The sequence below is a fragment of the Lycium barbarum genome, chromosome 2, assembly GCF_019175385.1.
Source record: "Lycium barbarum isolate Lr01 chromosome 2, ASM1917538v2, whole genome shotgun sequence".
NCBI lineage: Eukaryota > Viridiplantae > Streptophyta > Magnoliopsida > Solanales > Solanaceae > Lycium > Lycium barbarum.
Window position 1 is genome coordinate 125,344,562 of NC_083338.1, and position 19,155 is coordinate 125,363,716.

Here is a 19,155-nt window from a genome sequence, read left to right on the forward strand (position 1 = left end):
AGAGAACAATGAAAACAACAAGGAAGTTTAGGGACAAAAGGCCAAATAATTATGGGGCGTAATACAATGACAATAAAGGCAAAGAGATACGAATAATTTTACAAAATCTCCTAGAAGCCAATCAAATCCATTCGTATATACATATGTAACAAACTAACAACGTACCCACTCACAAATAAGTGTGAAAAAGAAAAGAAAGAAGTCTGATACAAAAAGATATATATATATATATATATTTTTTTTTTTTTGGTCAAGAAAGTTGACTGTATTGCACTATATTTCCGTATGTGTGTGTGTACATTTTTTGCCTCTTGAATTTTTGAAAATTTGAAAATCTAAAATAACAACTAGGAGTACAATATAATTTTTTTTAACTTTTTCTAATTCAAAAAATCTATTATTTTGAAACTTTGGTATTATGTCAAATCCAAACTGAATTTTACTTGGCCCTGTAATATATATTTGCCATTCTAGGAAGCAAAAGAAATTAAACAGTAAACACAAGTGGGACCCATTTAGACCATAAAAGATGGTTTTCCAACATCTTCATTCTTCTCTTCCTTAATACAAATTTAATTGTTCTCTTTTTCTCTGTCCTAAAGTTACTTTACTTTTTCAAGATTTTCCATTTTTTGGATACCCAATTGAGAAATATTTAGTGGGTAGTAAAGATTTTTTGATTTAAGATGTGTTGTTGATTGATTTGGAGGGTATCAAGTCCATGTGTATTTGCTTCTTTTAACTGTAAGTCAATAAAAAGTTCAAATCTTTTACTTTTTTGTTATTAGTTAACTTTCTGTTTTGTTGATTGTTTAATGTTTATTGTTTTCTTGAAGTCTATGATCTTGTTGTTTTGTTTAATTAGTGTCTTATTATACTGTTTTCATCCATATAAAGAATGATTTTGAATTCTTTTGATTAAGATTAGACTTGGGGTTGCTACCAATTTTTCTTTTTTGTCTTTGTGAATTTTCAATTTTTGGTTTTTGGCTATGGCATTGCAAGTTTGTGATTTCTCTGATGTTCATGACTTTATTTCTTCTGTTTGAATTAAATTTTGCTACATAGAGTTAATCTGTCTTTGTTTCATATGTAACTTATTGGAGAATTTGCAGTATTTAATTTTTTAGATTGCTATTTTTTTATGAATGTAAGAGGAATTCTCTCTCTCTCTCTCTCTCTTTTTTTTTTTGTTGTTGTAAATAAGAAGAAGTCTCTTTTTTCTTTTCAGTGACAAATTAATTCTGTCAATCAGTAATTGATGAAGAAGTGTTGATATTTAAAAAAATCTAGCAAGGTTTTAAGTTTTTTAGATTTTCATGGGCGGCTATTATTTATACAACAGGTTTTCTTTTTAATTGGCCATAGATTCCAAAAAGAATTATCTATATTTGGAACTTATGGAGTTGGAGTTGTGTTTGGTTATACTTTTTGCATAGAGTATTTGGAATAATGTTCATGTTTGAAGGTACTTAGGTACAACTTCAAAAGTGAAGTGAGTTGGAAAATAGGTTATAAATTGTTTTCTGAATTTGGAATACAACTTAAAGTTGAATTTAGAATTTTCATGGCCAAACACTGATTTTCAAATAAAGTGAAAAAATATTCCTGAAAAAAGTGAATAATTTTTCTGGCCAAAGGGTAGCTTTCTTTATGTGTATCATTTTGTGCAAAGAAATATTTGTCTTTCTTGTAATGTGGGGATATTTTTTTTGAGAGGCGAATCTTGATTTTGGATGCCAAATCTCGATTTACTTCCTACTCTTTAATTCATGCTAATTGGTATAGAGGTTTATCCCGAAAGACAAAAATAATAACAGTAACTGTTCTCATACTTATCATGGAAAAAGGGAAGAAGAAGAAGAAGAATATAACTGTTATCCTCTTTAAGTTTTTCTTAATATAGTGATTCAGGATTACATCCCTGTTTGTGGCTAGTCGGCATTGTTGTGAAAATAGCAAACTGTCATGTTAAATGTTTTGTTTTTGTTGATTCATCATTTTTGTATCATATATGTATCACTGTCTTAACAGTTGTGAATTTATTCATTTTTCTTAATGGTTATATATTTGTTTTTTGGACAACTTAAACTGTTGATTACGTTTGGTTTTGGTCAACAAACTTAATTTCTTCATAATTTCCCATAAACGATTTTACTTACCAATTTTAGTTTCAGGAATTCTGAATTGCTTTTTCATTAGCTGTCTACTGATGCCTATTTAGCGTTTGACGCTTAGCTTCTAAAGTACTCTCTCCGTCCCATATCTTCATTTTGCAAATCTGTTTGTTGCAATGCTCGTTTAGCTATTGAAACCTATTAAGTACCCCCTCCACCACATATCTTCTGTAACTTTTAGTTGTCACACAAAAAGTTGGAAGGTTTTGGACTAACTTTATACAGAGCATACAGAGTGTCAAAAATATATATATGATAATGGGTGTAAAGATCATCTTAAGTTCAAATGAGATGGATTTGTTAAGACAAATACAAAGTTTGGACCCAAGTTACTGAGTTCGTCCGAACCCGTAGCTTGGTCTCTGGATCCACCCCTGTTTATAACACCCCAGGTGGTCTTTAGAAATTACATCACCAAAAGAATCATTTATAGCACCCATATATCCTTCTTCACTATGTTTCTGTTCTGTACTTCAAAAGCAAGGACATTCAAAGGTGCATTTTTTTCAGAAACTAACGAATGCCAAAATTTGTAGAAAGAACTTCTTAAAGAATTTCATACTTGGTAATGGGAATATGCATCATATAACTCTTTGTTGTTGAGAGGATGGCTCTATTTTTGTTTGTTTAAGTTGTTCACATTATTGACTTGGCTGTCATAAGTTTGCAGGTTTAAGATCTTCCCGGCATCCAATATAGTTTGTGTAAATACTGTGGCAAAATGCAGGATAATGCAAGTTCGATGATCAATCCTGCTGCTTCATTACAAAGCATAAACAGCTCTAGCTCATGTTGCAGTATGCTCTGCTTTCTTTGTCTCATGCTTTGAGTCTTTGACATATTAATTACATTTACATGACCCTTAAGCCATATTCTGTGACCTTTCAGGTGACCTTTCTGTTGATGCAAACTCAGATGTGAGGTTAGTTGTATTAGTTATATCAATATTCTTCTTAGGTGGAGGTTCAGTAAAGGCGCTAATAGTTCTGGTTTGAGTCATGAATAAGCTAAATTATTTAGACTTGGTTACCCTTTTGGCTTTATTATCAGGGTATATGTTGATGAATGTAGTACAGACAGCAGTCAAGAGGATCCTAGTTCTACTATAGGAAGGGATGCAGAACAAACGAGAACTGGTAATTCTGAGGAACCCAATGATAGTAGAAATGAAAGAGATAACGATGATGAAGCTGGAACCTCTTGTAATGATGAATTTGATGCCCAGTTCTGGCTGCCCCCACAACCAGAAGACCATGATGATGATATTGAGGGCAGTGTGGCTAATTATGATGATGATGACGAATGTGGTGATGGCCGGAATTGGGGTAGGACAGCTTCTTTAATCAGCTTTGGCGAAGAAGACTTTGGTTGTTATAAGTTTAAAGAGGAAAGGCAAAAGGCATTACAGGAAGTAATGAATGGGAAGCTTAAGGCCTTTGTTACTGACTACCTTAAATCTGTTGGTGTTGCCACTTCGGTGAAAGAAGGTGATAATTGGGTTGATATAATCACTTCCTTGTCATGGGAGGCTGCTTCGTTTGTGAAGCCTGATGCAACAGAAGGAAAGATGAATCCTATTGAATATGTGAAGATAAAATGCATTTCAACTGGTTCTCGCAGCCAAAGGTATCACACTAACCACCAACTCCTCATCTCTGTTGTGTTTCCCCATTTCTCATTCATTCCAAATTCTAGGAAAATTAGATAGTTGGTAATGTGTATTCATCAATTCTCCTTTTTATGTTTCCGCTGCCATGTTTTCATTAATCTCCCTTATCGTACTTCTTCCAAATAATAGACCAACTCTAAAAGACAGTGTTCTCAAATTTTGAAATTAGAGGTACAAGGGCATTGTAACAGTTTGACTTCAAAAGGGTTTCCGAATAGACTTGGACTTTCCCTAACACAAAAATCGCTTTTAATTGATTAAGTGTGTTAGGTCTTTGAATCTTTTTTTTTTTTGGTAATCATGACTTTATTTGAAATTAACACCTTTTTGAATTGCTCTGCACTATTGGTTTGCGAAAAAAGAGTTTGGTTTAGGAGGTTCATGCGGCTAACGAAAGGTGTTAGACAGACATTAAACTCCATATCAACTAGTCTATCCAATTTAAGCGATTCTTCCAAGTTTTAGTTAAGGCATTCATGCAAAAGCAAAAGTAAGGGCTAACAATTACAACCATACTGAATGAATGGAGAGAATTGAACTTTGACTAATAATACAAATAGGGGATTTGAATTTCATAACTTTCAGGTAACGATAAATAATCCTATTCATTCTAGATTGAAACTTGAACTTGCATTTGTATAAATCAGTATAACGATCCTTGGAATTCCAAAATCTTTTTACATTTGGACATTGAGATTGAAATGGCAAAAGATTAGATGATATCATTTCATCCGAATCCTGCACAATATTATATTTCAATGATAGGCAGTTTAAGTTCTATCCAAAACTTCAACTGAGTATTTTTGGGCATTTTCTGAAACTCAAGTTGGCCTTGGTTTTTAAATACGTGGGATTAGATTCTGAAGTTCATCACCTCCCGATTAATTATGTTTCGGGTCTTAGTTTTATTTAGCTCTTTCGTCCGATTGAATGCAACTCATCCAGTGTTTTAACCTATGTGCTTTGCTAAAGATGAGATCACAAGTGATTCACATCATGTCCTAGGTTATTATTTGCAGTATTCACAGTTAAGCAAGGTTAAAAAGAACACAGACCCCCATAGCCTGAGTATATTCTCTCAATTCTGTGGTTCAGACCCCTCCTGCTTTCACTATATATGCTCAGTACAAAGTTGGATACGATCATGCATTGGGTAATGTAAATACACTGGAGTAGGGAATACGTTTATCCAGAGTAGGTTACAATAAAGCAGGAAAAAGAATTATGACTTTTTGAGTGATAGTTCTTCTTCAAAAGTCACAATTCTTGCAAGGTCTTAACGCATCACTTATCAACTAGTAAGTTCAAAACCCTTTCTATGTTCTTGTAGACTCTTGCAGCCTTATAAAATTGTAGCTTTAAGTCTAATTTAGGGTCCACTCACTGTTACATGCAGTCTGATTATGAAATTTACAACTTATGTGCTTGTTCAAACTAAGACTTCGGGATGGATGGACCACTAAATTCTCCAGGTTTAACAGATATCTTTTTGTTTTGTAGTCGTTTTGTCAGAGGCTTGGTTTTTAAAAAGCATGCTGCGCACAAACATATGCCAACCAAGTACGATAAACCTAGGTTGCTGTTGATCCAGGGTGCACTAGGGCTCTCCAAAAAAAGTGAGCTGTCATCATTGAAGGAGTCCCAGCAACAGGTAAACAACAAATCCTCGGGTGTGTCAAATTACCAAAATGAGCATATTCTTTGACTAGTGATTGTCTGTTTTTATTTATTTATGATAACAGGAGAAAGATAGTGTGAAATCTATCATCGATATGATAGAAAGGTACCAACCGAATGTGGTTTTAGTGGAGAATGCTGTTTCTCGTGACATACAGGAGTCTATTTTGAAGAAAGGAGTAACCTTAGTCTTTGATATGAAACAACATCGCTTGGAGAAAGTTGCTCGTTGCACAGGTTCATTATCTGCCGATATATTGGTTGGCCGAAAGCTCAGGCAGTGTGATTCCTTTCATTTCGAAAAATTTGTAGAAGAACATTCTGCTTCTGGAGATGCTGGGAAAAAGCCTAGCAAAACATTGATGTTTATTGACGGCTGTCCTACTCGTCTGGGATGTACAGTGAGTGTGTTTGTTTATTGTCTTTTTTTTTTTTGATGACATGGGAACCCGCAGCCGCTACCCTTCGGGTGTGCACAGGGTAAACCCAGCTCCTGTGCAATAGCTCGCAAACCACACAGGAGAGGTAACCCGCATTGTCATATTTAATTGATGTTATCTAAGGTGTTACTGATAGTGGGCTCATGCGACAATCTGTTAGGTTGTTTATGAACAATTATAAGTTGGAATAAGATGCATCTTTCTCCATTGCCCTACAAAAGTATAAGATATTGCACTGTGAACCTTACAAATCTTCGCTCTGTAGTGCTCATTAGCCATCTTGTCAAATTCCTCAGTTACAACTATTTTAAGATTGATGACATTGCATAACTTAACCAAAAAAAAAAAAAAAGAAAAAGGATTGATCACATGGCATACACAAGATGGGCACTGAGCTTTTCTAACCAAAATAATTTGTTTATCATAGTAAGCTTGTGTAACGAGAATAATTGGTTATCATCAATGTCTTGAAATAAATTGCTTATATACGATTAGAGTTCGTTTTGAAGGAGGTGGTTATGCACTGATAACTAAGAATTCTGAATTTCACTTTGGTGTTGTGACTCTTTGAAAAATAAAAGACAGTTTGTTACATCATTGTCTTTCTTTATAGTAACACTTTGTGCACATAAACACTCAACAATTGCTGGAGCTGTTACACTCGCGAGTTGCCATTTGATGCCAGATTTTGACTTATGTTTCCCGTTCCTCTGTGTCTCGTTGAGTAAAACTTCAATCTATTTCGTAATTTACAAATTTTCAGAAGATTTTGAAATTATAACATAACTTGTGAAGTATATTATCTTAGCTAAGTGTTTGCTATTAACTATGGTTCTGCCTGGATGACTAACCCGTAATAACATCAATAACACTGATAATTTGGCTCCATGTGCAATTCAACAAAATGCTGCTGAATTAGCCTATTCAGGTCCCATGGATTGTCTACTCGGTGTTTCCTTATCCCTTCTCCGCTACATCCGGAGCATTTAGTTGTTCTCCACTGAATGTTAATTTTTTTTTTCCACAGATTTTGTTAATGGGATCAAACAGTGATGAATTGAAGAAGATTAAACATGTAGTCAAATATGCGATCATCGTGGCATACAATTTAATCCTAGAGACTTCGTTCCTTCTGGATCAAAAAGCAATGTTGTCAACTCTTCCTCTTAGCCAGGAGGTGAATCTAACACTTGGTAATGAAACACCATCTGTTAGTGGTGGGCAAGGAATTATCTCTAATGCTGAGGAGCATGTTGGTGAGACCAGTTCATCCTGTACAGTTGATATTCCAATATCCAATGGCTTCCATGAAGAAATAAGTCATAAGTTAGACGAAGAAAGCGAATCTCTATTATTTGAGCCATACAACCCAGTCGTTCTCTCTGGATTATCTTCTATCTCATCCTCCGTGAGAAGGATTATGGGGGATAAATTTCCTCTCTTCTCCACCTCTCGTCAATCCATGGCCTCGTATCTCAGTTTGAACGGAGCCACGAAAGATAATCAGGTCCAAGCTGATGTTCAAGTTTCTAATGTGCCTGATTTAATACATAGTGATGTAGAACAAAAGGCGAGTTCTGATGACGTAAATGCCCCTGAAAAGGAGCAAGACGATACCCTACTTGTGAGCCAGGTAGAATCTTTGGAATTAGAGGGATCTGGTGAAAAGCTTGAAGACCAAGAACATATGAAGGATGGCATGGCATCATTGTTGGATTCTGAGAGTATTTTGATTCTGATGTCCCGTCGGAATGCTTCAAGAGGGACTATGTGTGAGCATAATCGTTTTTCTCGGATCAAGTTCTATCAAGATTTTGATATTCCCCTTGAAAAGTTTTTGCAGGATAATTTGCTTAATCAGGTGCATATATCTCAAATTTCTCCACTTCAAACTCTTTCTTTGCATTAAAGTCCTTTTAGTTAAATGCACCAAATTTATTAGAATGATAGTCACTTATTTTAACAGAGTACATCATTTAATGTGGCTTTACAAATCTAAACGTATCTGATGGAATTTACTCATTATGTCTTTCTGAGAAAGACGTCGCTGAAGGGACATTTTTTGTTCAATCAATTGTGTCGTTTCTCTAGCTTGCAACATTTGCTTATGTTGTTCATAAAGAAGCTCTGTTGTGCAGAAGGAGTGCAAGACCTGTGGTGAATACCCTGAAGCTCACATATTTCATTATGCACATCACAACAAGCTCCTTACAATTCAAGTTCGGTGTCTTCCCGTGGACAAGGGCCTGCGAGGTGAAAATGAAGGCAAACTCTGGATGTGGAGTCGTTGTTGTAAATGCAAATCCCAGAATGGAAGCTCAGTATCCACTAAAAGAGTGTTAATATCTAATGGCTCGCGTGGGTTTTCTTTTGGAAAATTTTTGGAGCTCAGTTTCTCAAATTCCTCTCTTTTTAGTAGACTGTCTGCCTGTGGTCACTCCTTTGATAAGGATTTCCTCTACTTCTTTGGGTATGAACACTTTACATAGTTCTATTTTCAGTTCTCTTTGAAGTAGTTTGTAATTTTTATACATTTGTACCCAGTGGCTATGACACATCGGCAGCTGCCGTTCTGTCCTCCTTTTTCCGTTTGATCTGGCAACATTACTTTCCGTATTAATCATCAAATCTGTTTCCTATGAGATAAATAGCCATGCTGGGGCATGAGAGAATTTTTATTATTATTCTGTGTCTTCTCTGAAGATATTCATGTCATCTGTAAACACGTGCAGATTAGGGCAAATGGTTGCAATGTTCAAGTACTCTACTGTTACAACTTATTCCGTGTATCTTCCTCCCAAGAAGCTGGAATATAGCAGTTCCATCAAAGGAGAATTTCTTAAGCAGGAGTTCAATGATGTATGTCTCTTATGAGTGTGCCATTCTGTTTTTATGTACCCATGCTTTTATATATTTGGCTGAACGTGTAATCTGCATGTGGAATTGTTTAAATTGACCTAGGATTTCTTTTCTTCCTTAAACCAGGTGCACTTGAAAGGGATAATGATGTTTCGTGATGTAGAAAAAACTCTGAAGGCAGTAGAGTCTCGTGTTGGATCAGTGCTAAATCTTCAAGGATCAACTAAGGAATTTTCTGAAATTGAAAACATGTTGAAGGAAGAGAGATCTCAGTTTGAGGTTGGTTCCTTTCTGCTACCATCTAGGATTACTTGTTTGTAGTCTTTTATTTGAAGAACCATGTTGGATTGAGGCAATGTCATAGTGGTATCTAAGAGAGATCTCAGCATGAGGTTAGTTCCTTTTCTGCTACTTTTCTAGAATTACACGTCCCAATAGAATTTAATTTCATCAACCATGGTGGATTTATCCATCATAATTGAGTCTAAAAATTTTGGCGACATTATTTTTTTTCCAACAATGATGGATTTATGTGTCATCATCGTGACTACTAGTTCGCTTCTAGTTTTTTTGGGAGGTTTGTCCCATAGCATAATTAGTTTACTAGCTGCCTCGCAAGAGTTTATTCACTTTTTCATGTGAACCATTTTGATATTGATGCTGATGCAATGTGTAGGATGTTCTAGGGTATAGTAATGTTTATGTATTCTCAAATATGTACACATGCAAGTCACAAGAGTAATTATGTCGTATTCAGACATTAAACATAGCTATATCTAAACCTTTTTTTTCCTTTATCTGATATATGTGAATTCAATATCAGGTTGACATACAACATGCCGTTAAGGATCCGGTTCAGGATGTCGTGGTATATAAACTTCTAAGCTTGAATAGAATACGACTAGAGCTTCTGCTTGAGTCGTGTGTGTGGGACCGCCGTCTTCATTCATTACTATCTTCTTATTATATGGATGGTGATCCCAAAGCCATTAACCCAAAGCAATCAACACTGCCAGATATTGAACCTATTAGCCACAAGGAGCAACAAGGAAAGTGCATTGTTGAAGGAGATGCTAATGGGGCAGAAGCAAATCTGGGAGGAGGTGACAAAGCTTTGGAAGATTCTCATGATCTGAATATTGAGATCACTGCGAATTCTTCTGCAGAGGAAAACAATGGGACAGAAACTATTAAAGAAAGTTGTGGTGAGCTTTCGAACCATAATTGTGATGTGAAATTGAATTTGGCATCTACTGAAGCAAATGGTTCTCTGATTGTAGAAATTCCTGTTGATGCTAATGTTAGTGAAGTTACTGAGTTATCAACTGCAGCAAAAACAACTGGAAATGGATCATCCATCGAGAATCTTGCAGTGAAATTTAATTGTTTACACTCTGGTGATGAAAATAATCTACAATCCAATCATCCTTCACCTACACATTTGCAGTTGGAAAAACCAAGTCTTTCTAGCGTTGATGGGAGGACTGCCAGTGATTCTATGGATCCTCAAAGGAGTAGATCCCTTCCCTCAATAATGTCCAATATTGAGAATGATATGGGGTGGTGGGCTCCATTTCCTGAAATTCGGCATGAATACATGAAGGATCTGCGGAGAGGTTACCTGCCAAAATTAGGATCGATCACAAGCCATGCTGTAGAAACTACTGCTTATAAACTTGTTACTGATGAGGGTGCAAGGCTGCACATTCCCCTTGGAAGTGATAAATACATTGTCTCTGATTATGAAGATGAAGCTTCTAGCATCATCGCTTGCGCTTTAGCATCACTGAAGGATTTAGCCATTGTGTGTGAAGAAGATAGAGGAATTGATGATAAGGCAAATGAAAGTTCTCAAGGCTTAATGCGATTATTCTCACTGGCTCCTCCTCATCTCTCTTCAAGTAGTTCTTTGAATTTAGAAGGGATTCAGTCTGCCCAAGTTTCAGAACAAACACGTTCATCGAGTTTAAATGGTTTAGATATGTTAAATTCCTCGGTTTCTTTTTCTACTCTTCACCCTGAAGTCTCCATGGGTCCTGGGAAATTGCCTGGGAAGCGTAAATACTCGGTTACCTGTCTCTATGCTAGCGAATTCTCTCATTTGCGAGGTCGATGTTGCCCATCTGAAGTTGATTATATTGCTTCTCTAAGTAGGTGTAGGAAGTGGGATGCAAAAGGTGGGAAAAGTAAATCCTTGTTTTCTAAAACTCTTGATGACCGGTTAATCATCAAGGAAATACAGAGAACAGAATTTGACTCGTTCTTAAAGTTTGGTCCTAATTATTTTGAGTACATGGAACAGTGCTACGAGAAAGGCAATCAGACCTGCCTTGCAAAAGTTCTTGGCATTTATCAGGTTTATTAATCAACTATAAACTTCATTTCTGGCTATTAGCACAATACACATGCTCTTTTTGGACTTTGGTCTCAGTATTTGCATTTTTCAGGTCATTGTAAGGCCAACAAAAGGTGGGAAAGAGACGAGGCATGATCTCATGGTGATGGAGAACCTTTCATTTGGTAGAAATATTACTAGGCAATATGATCTAAAAGGGGCTCTTCATGCTCGATTTAATTCAGCTGGCAATACCGCAGGAGATGTTCTTTTAGACCAAAATTTTGTGAATGACATGAACATCTCTCCTTTATACGTTGGTACAAGATCAAAGTGGAACTTGCAACGAGCTGTATGGAATGACTGTGGTTTCCTCAACGTAAGTTTTGCGTGAACTCCTACTGATGAATCCTACAAGTGCTAAAAAGCATGTGACTTCTACTTATGGTAAACATGCACCGCTACATTTTTGTGGCTTAGCTTCTAAACTTGTTTATCATTTTCTGAATTACAGTCGGTCAATGTGATGGACTACTCTTTACTTGTTGGAGTGGATACTGAGCGCAGTGAACTTGTTTGTGGCATCATTGACTATCTCAGGCAGTACACATGGGACAAGCAACTTGAGAATTGGGTCAAATCCTCGCTTGTGGTTCCCAAGAATCAGCTTCCTACTGTTCTCTCTCCAAGGGAGTATAAAAAGAGATTTAGAAAGTTTATCGACACGCATTTCCTAAGTGTTCCGGAAAATTGGTGCTCTCAAAGACCTTCAAATCCTTGCATACTTTGTGGCACAGGAGGTACTAATGCATCCCCTGAGTCAGTCTCTGAAGATGCCAAGTTTAACGGTCATGAGGAGAACAGACATGAGTCGTCTACTGCTCATGGAAACCAAAATGATATTTAGGCCTGGGTTCTTTTTGTTCCCCCTTTTTTGGTGGTTCATTTGCTTACCCTATATAGTATCCAGTCATTAATTTGTGTACATAGCTGCTGGGGCGCTCTTCGTCCAAGCACCTAGGTATATATAAAAAAAATTATATATGTACACCCCCCTCTCATTTCTGCGAATTTTTATTAGCAAATTTATGGGGATGGTTTCATTCTTTTAAGGTGATTTTAGGTTGAATATGTCAAGTCTATTGTTTAATTGTAAAAAGCTCCCCCATGGAGCAGTTAACATCTGCTCAAGCTTTTATAGTATTTGCTGTAAGATGATCATCATTCATATAGTGATATAAATACATTGACCTCTGATTTTTGCTGAGTCATTAAATTTTCAATCCCTTTTCTCTGCTTGTTCCCTCTTTCTAATTTTGAACTTCTTTCCATTTTCTGATTTTATTCAAGCATTATAAATTCTATATCAGATGAATTTTCCCCTTCATATCGATATTTTGCAATGCTCTAGGATTATTCCCCTAAATATTTTGCTTAATTTCTCTCGTGTGTGCGTGTGTTATTTTGGCATGAGCAGAAGAAACAAAGATCAAATAACAAACATAGGAAAGCCCTATGGGGTTGTTGAATAAACACAGATCCAAGCATACAAACATAGCTTTTATATATATACACACACACATATATGTATTGTATGCATTTATGATGCTACCTCCCAAGGTAGAGGTTAGATCTGCGTACACTTTACCCTCCTCAGATCCCACTTGTGGGATTACACTGGGTATGTTATGTTGTTGTATGCATTTATGATGTATACATACATACAGGTACATACACATGCATGCATACATAGAAAAGCTGTTAATTTTAATTTTAAAAGAAAGAAGGAATACATACCACTTTCTAGTGTATGGCTTGGCTTCACTTTTTCTGCAAGATGCATAACTCTCTTTGCAGGGAAATCTATGTTTTCTTCATTGTATAAGGATCGATGAGAAATCAAGAAAGAACTCACCCATTTTCTGTATATATGACGTCAAACACAAAAACTATTTATAAATGGTGGATTGGAAGAGGGCTAGGGGTTGATGTTAAAGATGGAAATTGTGTTTACCAAAAACTGTTTTTATTCTCGTTGGAAAAAGACTCTTCTGCATGAGGCAAAGTTTTGCTCATAGGGCCAGCTTTCTACTTCTGATTTTGCCTTTCTTTCATGGTCATTGTCTTCCCACTTGATATCTCGTTTTCCTTATCTCTCGTGCAATTAAAAGGGGACTTGAATCTCACCAGAACCTTTGTTTTTTCGTTTCTCTCCCTTACCTCGTCTTGCAGGCTTCAACCGAATTTGCTTCTTTTTGCTTAGTTGAGGAGCTGAGGCTCAATAGTAGCATACATTTCTGATCAAAAAGTAGTTTCTACCTTCTTTTTTTAAGATGTGTTAGCTGCAAGCAGTTCAGATTTTACAAAGCAATCTTTCAACCAATAAAAAGTTTAACATTACAAAAATAATCACAAGGCAAATTTTCTCTTTTTACCGAGTCAAAAAGGATAGGGATCACGTTTCGATTTTCACGGGTTTCCTGTTATTCAGATTAGTCTTCATTTTTTGTCCCTCCCCCTTAATGTAACTTTTACTTTTTTTTCTTTTTTTCTTTTCAGAAATGTAAATTTTATCACAAATTCTCGAGGTTTTGGCCGTATCAAAGCATACGCCACTAAATGCACCTAATTAGATCACTGTTAAACTCACTTAAACTATCGTTAAATTCACCTAAACTGCTTTGGTACTACTCTACTGACAGTCCATTTATCTCTCAGCTTCTTTATATCTGAACAAAATGATCCACTGCTTGCAATGATGTAACTTTATCTTCTTTGTTATATTTTCTTCACACCACTCCAATCTTCGTCTTTCATCTGATCATCAAAAAGTGCCACTAGTAAGATTTGTTGGATTAATTATATGTCACCCTGTTTGTGTTGGTTCAAAGTTGCTTATTTTAATAACACAGCTTAATTTGGCACTCTATGAAATCAAGAAGAAACACAGAAGATTGTAGAATATGGCTCGTATAAACCACGGAACACAGCCGCAGTGCGAGCCCTGGAAGTCCTCTCCTCATGGCTCTCTGTGTTGATATTTGAGGAAGTAGCTCTCGACACGAGGGATATACAAGAAGAACCTGCTCTCTCTCTCTCTCTCTATATATATATATCCTATATAACAAAAGTTTCCTTTTTTATGCGGTGTGCTACTCTGCCTTTAATAATGTGTCTTTTTCACCTTTCCTGTGTAAGACTAAGGATTATGATTTTTAGTACAAGAACTTGCCTTTTTCTCTCCGACCTTATGTATTTGATCTCTACAGGATTGAAGTTATAGTAAATACTAATAATGTAAATGATTCTACAGGATTTCACGTGCTCCATGTTATTAGGGCCAGAGCGTAAGCTAGTGATGCTTTCAGCTAACCGGACTTTTTGTCCTATAGGGTGCAACATTCGGGCTGCTTCGCCGAGCGCTTGTATTGCTCCCTCACAATCCCATTTTCACGGTTTAGGCTGCTTCCGTTTCGCTTGCTGCTACTACGGAAATCGGTTTACTTTGCTTTCTTTTCCTAACATGGAATGCCCACACTACTCTTGGAATTCCCAATCCTTATTATACCTATTTTGAAGTTTCATGATATTTGTTATATATGTTCCACGGTTTTGCTATTAACTTTAAGTGAATAAATTGGCAATTGCTGGAAGAATAGATGAAAATACATAAATTCTCAATAAAAAGAACTTGTATTCAATTGAAACAATTCTCTGAAACATTCAAAAATAGAATCTAAATGCAAACCGAAGAAGGAATAGGAAACAACGTAACATTAAAGAATTACAACTTTTGATATCATGCCTCCGACTCACAATATGAGAACCCTTGGGTTTATATATTGTGAGCTGGAGAAGGACTTCCTTGAAACATGCTGATCATGAAAGATGAAAATTTAATAATATGGAGGAGGTGGTGATGGAGAAGGAGGAGGGGGTAAATTGTAGTAGTAAGGTGGTGGAGGAGAAGGCGATGGTTTCTTGTTGTAGTTATTCTTTGGTAAAGAAGGAACTTTGTATTCCAGTTTAGGTACTGAGGGTACCTTGTAGTTGTTAGCTTTTGGAACTGATGGCACTTTCTTGTAGTTATCTTCTGGAACTGATGGCTTCTTGTGATAGTCGTTTTTCGGCAAAGATGGCACCTTATATTCCGGTTTAGGCATTGAGGGAGCCTTGTATTCCTGTTTAGGTATTGAGGGCACCTTGTAATCACTGCTTTTTGGAACAGATGGTACCTTCTTGTAGTTATTTTCTGGAACCGATGGCTTTTTGTAGTAATCATTTTTTGGTAAAGATGGTGCCTTGTATTCCTGTTTAGGCACTAAGGGCAACTTGTATTCATGTTTAGGCATTGAGGGAACCTTGTAGTTGCTACTTTTTGGAACAGATGGTACCTTCTTGTAGTTATCTTCTGGAACTGATGGCTTTTTATAGTAATCACTCTTTGGCAAAGATGGCGCCTTGTATTCCGATTGAGGCACTGAGGGCACCTTGTAGTCCATTTTAGGCAATGAGGGTACCTTCTTGTAATTATTTTTTGGAACTGATGGTTTCTTGTAATAATCATTCTTTGGCAAAGATGCCGCCTTGTAATCCTGTTTAGGCACTGATGGCACTTTTTTGTAGTTATCTTCTGGAACTGATGGCTTCTTGTAGTAATCATTCTTTGACAAAGATGGTGCCTCATAGTCCTGTTTAGGCACTGAAGGTACCTTGTAATCATCACTTTTGGCTACTGTGGTTGGTACTTTACTGTATGTTGGAACTGGAGGTTTATCAGAATAAGGTGAATATGCCGTAGTGCATGTTGCAATCAAGAAAAATGCGAAAGCACAAGCAAATTGAAGCCATTGCTTCTTCATTTGGCTCCCCATTGAGAAGATTTGGATTCTAAAGCTGATCGGATTGTTTTTTTGTGTGTGTATTTGAGAAAGGAGTAACTAGGAGTTTATATAGCGTCAACTAAGAAGGTGATTTGATGAGTTGGATGCTTAAAATAATTCAAACTTATATGAGATTTTCCCATCTTTTGGTTAATGCTGTTCCACTAAGGTCTTGAGATAATGGGAGGCCATGAATAATCCTTACACCTTTGCTTCGCTCACTTATTTGTTTCAAAAAAATTAATCTTAACTTTTATTGACTTCCAAGAATGTTTTATTGTTGATACATTGACAACTAAATAAATATGTGGCGACCTACCAATTATTGTTCATTATTAATTTGATGTCATGATAACCAGTTGAGTTGGAAGATTGGGTTCATTATATGTGTTTGATGCTTTGAGCACGACTCTTAGTTTATACCATGGGACGGTACATACTTCTAATCACCAAGAATGACAATATTTTGGGTTTGATTCAATTTTGATACAAACGAGAAAAAGTGGAAGCTAGTATTTCCAATGTCATATACTTAAAAAAAAATTGTTAAGTCAGATTATCTGGTATTCAAAATCTAGTGACTTGAATTTATATTCGCGCATAGGATCCATTTAAGGGTGAAGCGCTCCATATGAGAAATTACTCTATTCCCGGGGATCGAGAGCCTTCAAACAAAGAAAAATAGTCCCTCAAGACTCCCACAACTGAGAGCCTTTAATGTCCAAAACAAACCAATGAATCTTTCCATGTAGGGTCAATTGAAAGCTCCAAGTCACCTTAGTTAATGATGATCCAAATATAGTTCTATCAAAATTAAGCTTCCCTATAGTCTTTCTGCCTTTCCTCTAGCTGTATTGATCCATGCATGAAGCCTGTGGGTGGTTGAAACTTTGTTAGTCTTGTCTTAGCTGAGTTACTTGGTCACTTTATCTACATCTTGTAAACACAATTATGTATATACTGTTCATTTCTCATAAGATGAACGATGTGACCATTGAGATTGTCGTGTGTGTTAGTGTCAAGTTTTTATGATGACAATTTTACTTGTGCAGGTTTAGTAATTAAATCACACAAGGAATATATGTGAGCCCACAAAACAGCCCCAACAAGATGGGAGCCCACAGAACAGCCCCAACGAGCTGGGCTCACTCGAGCAATGGCTTCCCAGTCCTAACGTTGCTAACAGCAGTACTCTTCAGCAGCAGTACTCTTCAGCAGTACAAAATCATTCAAGAAAGGAAAAGATACCTGCAACATTAAAGAAGAAATATTCCAGCAGCATCAAATCGTTTCAAAGAAGGAAAGGCCATCTCCAACATTAAAAGGCATATCTCATGAAGTGTAATAATCTTGATGCTGCCTCGACGCACAAGGAAAGCAGCAAAAGCTCAATCTTATTCTTGGAAATAGGATCTTTAATTCCATTTCCAAGGATCAAATCCCTTGGGTTGATCTCTGCGTGAAGAGCCTAAAACGCTATAAAAGGACTGCTTCACAAACACAAGACTTATGCAACAGTCTCATTCCCTCCATTGTTCTGCTTTACTTTTAAATAAACATTGTTAGTCTGAGTGATTTATAGTGTAATAAAAAAGAAAGGAGAGTTACAGTTTGTGAGGCTTTGTATCAAAAAAGAATAAGAGTGTTTTGAGTGTAGACGTAGGAACTTCATTCAAAACCTTCATTGTACCAAACCTTAAAAAAGAGCTGTAGAGAACACCCTTGCAACTCAAGGGGACTGGACTAGGATTCACATTGAATCTGAACCAGTATAAAATACGTGTGTCATTTATTTTCTGCACCTTACTTTAGCATTCACTGAGTAAGTAGTCGACTACTGGTTTAACCTAGTCGACTAACATATCGAAATTTTTTAACAATTCACCCCCCCTCTTGCACTTTCAGTGTGTTGCTTGGCTGGTTTCGAGACAGGTACAAATATGGAGTTGCTTCGTGTTACAGGGAGATCCTTGCAAGTCACACGAGAGCTAGTTCTTGCTATCTAAAAGTTGCTCCATGAATCTCATCGAAAATATTTAATGCTTCTTGTGATTTCTTAAGCTTAAGCGGGGCTTGTGAAGCCCTCCTCTATGCCGGTCAGGCAGCCACAACCCCTAGTTGGGAACTGTTATCCAAAAATAAGCTTATAATATGTTAGAGACCTTCAACACTACAACCAACTCAAGAATCACAACAATCAACATCTGATTGAAACCGAGGAACCTGAGAATGACTTCTAAGACGCAAATTATAATGAATACCAACTCCGTCTACATCTTCAATACAATCTTAAACAGCGCTGCTACAGAAAACTGAGGTGATGCTCTGGTCATAGAATAGCACACAAGTATTTCTTTTTTTGTGTGGAAAAATGAAAATGAAAATGAAAATGAAAATCGCAGAGAGAACAAACAGCAACCATCTGGTATTTTAGTTTTTCTTCCCTCCCTTTCTTTCTTGCTAGAATCACTCATTGGGAAGCAAAAACTTCTGAAATTGTTAACCAAACTTAACAATGCAATCATGATCATCAAAAAAGCATCATCCTAACAGGATCGCGTGTGCCATAACATGTTAACAATCTGATCTCCCAATTAGGAATGTGGTTCTGATTTTATCTGTTATAGGATCCTTCTTTCTTCCCCTTCAACAAATGTTTTTTTCCGAGGGGTTGTGGTCAGACCAATTACACAGCAACTTTCCAAGCGAATCAATGGATTACAATAGAGGTTAAAATACAACAACAACAACAACCCAGTGAAATCCCACATCGTGGGGTCTGGGGAGGGTAGAGTGTACGCAGACCTTACTCCTACCAAGGTAGGACGGCTATTTCCGAAAGACCCTCGGCTCAATAAAAGCATAAAAAGAAGTCAGATAAGGTTAAGAGATTCGGATAAGAGATTCAAAGCGATATGGAAATGAAATAATGCAAGCGACACAGATAACACAGGATAATCAAAGCATAGGAAATAACAGATAATAGCAGAAATCGGAGCAGATAACACAGGATAATCAAAGCACAGGAAATAACAGATAATAACAGAAATCGGAGCACAAGAAATTATATTGCAATAATGCGACTACTAATAAGAACGGATAACGAGACTATCTA

At 36.5% G+C, this 19,155-nt stretch overlaps 2 protein-coding genes across 4 annotated transcripts; one reads left to right on the plus strand and one right to left on the minus strand.

The window, feature by feature from the left end:
* The first annotated feature begins 550 nt into the window (after window positions 1-550).
* LOC132627090 (putative 1-phosphatidylinositol-3-phosphate 5-kinase FAB1D) lies at window positions 551-12,414 on the plus strand. Of its 3 annotated transcripts, none has more exons than XM_060342190.1 (13): window positions 551-744; window positions 2,841-2,974; window positions 3,066-3,099; window positions 3,228-3,803; window positions 5,347-5,497; window positions 5,589-5,924; window positions 6,991-7,824; window positions 8,102-8,433; window positions 8,696-8,822; window positions 8,949-9,101; window positions 9,646-11,178; window positions 11,270-11,536; window positions 11,672-12,414. In XM_060342190.1, the coding sequence occupies exons 2-13, from the start codon at window positions 2,899-2,901 to the stop codon at window positions 12,062-12,064; spliced, it is 4,812 nt and encodes a 1,603-aa protein (XP_060198173.1). In that variant the 5' UTR covers window positions 551-744; window positions 2,841-2,898; the 3' UTR covers window positions 12,065-12,414. The 3 variants fall into 3 exon arrangements, with proteins under 3 accessions (XP_060198173.1, XP_060198171.1, XP_060198174.1); XM_060342188.1 differs by having other exon boundaries at window positions 2,848-2,974; XM_060342191.1 differs by having other exon boundaries at window positions 2,905-2,974.
* Window positions 12,415-15,053: 2,639 nt separating this feature from the next.
* LOC132628867 (protein PELPK1-like) lies at window positions 15,054-16,085 on the minus strand. Its single transcript, XM_060344623.1, has one exon. The coding sequence runs from the start codon at window positions 16,029-16,031 to the stop codon at window positions 15,054-15,056; it is 978 nt and encodes a 325-aa protein (XP_060200606.1). The 5' UTR covers window positions 16,032-16,085.
* Window positions 16,086-19,155: the final 3,070 nt, after the last annotated feature.